The following is a 2,500-nucleotide window of genomic DNA, read 5'->3' as shown; positions in this document are numbered from 1 at the left end:
GTCACAGGCCACATCTTCAGGTCCAGCGTAGCAGCAAAGATCAGCAGGAGGAGAAGCAGCACCTTGGTGGAGTCCAGTTTTTTTCAATTTTTCCATAAAATCTACGAATATGGTGCTTTTCAGCAGCACAGGCCTCGGCGTGAATGTCTGCCTACACTGAGGGCAGCTGTAGGTTTTCTTGCGATCCTCCCCATCCCAGACGCCTTTGATGCAGCCGGGGCAGAAGCAGTGCCCACAAGGGATAGAGACTGGGTCCTTTAACACACCCCGGCAGATCACACAGGTTGCCTTTTTATTGTCGGGGTCCAAATAAATTCCTTGTTGTGCCGCCATTTGTTTAAGTAAATATATCGGATAACTTAAAACCCAACAACAACATAAAGAAAAAAAAATTGAAAATTGGAGTCCTTCTGTGTATTTTGTCCTCCTGTGCACTTGGTTGAACAGCTGCGAATGGGCTTGTCCGCTCTTGCACCTTGCTGTCATGTTGGGAACACCCATCCTTTCACTGGCAGGGCTCACAAATGGGTGGGAACAAGGGAACGCCTCAGCAGAAAAAGCAACTAGGCTGTGTACCTGAGGGACCAGAAAGACTAGCTGTCGTGTCGGACATTAATTAAAAAAAGTTAAAAGCAAATTTGAACACTGGTAAAACAAACAACATTATTAGATACCAACTTATCACATTTGTTAAACTACCAAGATATGCTTTTGGGACTTGTAGAGGTTTGCTCGGGTAGAAGCAGCAGCCAAATCCACGTCAGCTTTTCTTTTTTTTTTTTTTTTTATGTAATTCAAATACAATGTTTTGATTTCTATTTTTCTTTTGCTATGGTAACAGAATGATTGGAATCTCGACTGCCTATGGACAAGTATGGGAAGCGGTGGCAGACTGTTGATAGCATTGTTAAGTAGGTTACGCGTTTGGTCTTATATAAGTAGTGTTAAATCTTCTTTTTTTTTAAAACCTTATACACTACTTGCAGAGTTAGTGACTTTTCGTTGGTTTATAGCCAATCATTTATAACTACACACTTCAAAAATCCAGGTCAACAAATCATGCAAAAAGTTGAATCTGCACACTGTTTTCTGCACCCATAATGTTATCTCTCAAAGGCACATACCTCAACATGATGTCAATCTACAGGTGCTCAAACTGGAAAGCCAACATACATTGTAAATGGCTGTTCATATGTCAAGTCCTACACTCCTGAAAGACACACACACACACACACACACACACACACACACACACACACACACACACACACACACACACACACACACACACACACACACACACACACACACACACACACACACACACACACACACACACACACACTACCACACACACATGGTATGACTGACATTTCAATTGTGCTTTTTTGAACTATTTCTGTAGATCCGTTCATTTTAGGAGCCATTGTTCTGATAGTTATAATATGTGTACAGTGTTGTGGTCTGCTGATATCCTCAACATTTACTTTTAATTATAACAATTGCTGTCTAAACCTCAAAAAAAACCATTTTGTTGAAATGAATTTGAATAAAATTAAGAATTGTTTTGCTTTCTTTCATACAATAACACTGAAAAAAATATTGTATCTTCTCTGCAAGACATCTAAAAAAAAATGTGTCTCTTTATCAGATATGATTCAAATGTTATCTATCTATCATGGTATTTGAAGAAGAGTTGCCGAGGACTTTCACTAACTGACTGACTACACCCTTATACAGCTCTTGAAACAATTAAGAGACCACTCCAAATGTTCAGTGTCTCTCATTTTACTCTTTATAGGCATATGTTTGAGTAGAATGAACATTTTGGTTTTATAATATAAACTACTGACAACATTTCTACCAAATTCCAATACGTTTTCTGTCATTAAGAGCATCTTCATTAAGTAATATAGAGATGAAGATTTGAAGAAAAATCCAGACTGGTCTCTTAATTTGTTCCGGAGCTGTATATGTGTGTCTTCTCCTTCCCAACAAACTGCTAGTGCTGTTACAGAAAATTAGAAAAACAATCATAACATCCAGCCTATCAGAGGATTTTCCCAAGTAAAAACATTTCAGGTTTAAAAAATTCAGGTGATAAAAACTGAAAATCGAATCTTTTCTCAGGCGCTTGTGTTGGAGCAAATGTTACGGCGTAGAATTGAGTAGTGCGACATGTTGTGATCACATTAGACACGCACACAGGCACGTTCTCATACACACACACATACACTCACACTCACAGTCACATACTCACTCACTCACTCACTCACTCACTCACTCACTCACTCACTCACCACTCACTCACTCACTCACTCACTCACTCACTCACTCACTCACTCACTCACTCACTCACTCACTCACTCTCTCACTCTCTCACTCTCTCACTCACACACACACTCACTCACTCACTCACTCACTCACTCACTCACTCACTCACTCACTCACTCACTCACTCACTCACTCACTCACTCACTCACTCACTCACTCACTCACC

At 40.0% G+C, this 2,500-nt stretch overlaps 2 protein-coding genes across 2 annotated transcripts in view; one reads left to right on the top strand and one right to left on the bottom strand.

Moving 5' to 3' along the window:
* LOC307255285 (tripartite motif-containing protein 16-like) overlaps positions 1–436 on the bottom strand; it is a 4,848-nt gene extending 4,412 nt beyond the window's left edge. Inside the window, exon 1 of the mRNA XM_080033960.1 lies at positions 1–436. This exon is cut by the window's left edge and continues 4,412 nt beyond it. Coding sequence (XP_079890086.1) covers positions 1–333 — 333 coding nt within the window. The 5' untranslated portion in view covers positions 334–436.
* Positions 1–2,500, top strand: part of LOC307255286 (cAMP-responsive element modulator-like) — a 28,065-nt gene that overhangs the window by 17,402 nt on the left and 8,163 nt on the right. The window lies entirely within an intron of this gene.

This window comes from Ammodytes marinus, assembly GCF_949987685.1.
Source record: "Ammodytes marinus genome assembly, chromosome: 9".
NCBI classification, from domain to species: domain Eukaryota; kingdom Metazoa; phylum Chordata; class Actinopteri; order Uranoscopiformes; family Ammodytidae; genus Ammodytes; species Ammodytes marinus.
Note: the sequence above shows the minus strand (reverse complement) of the source record. Positions and strands in the feature narration are given on the sequence as shown.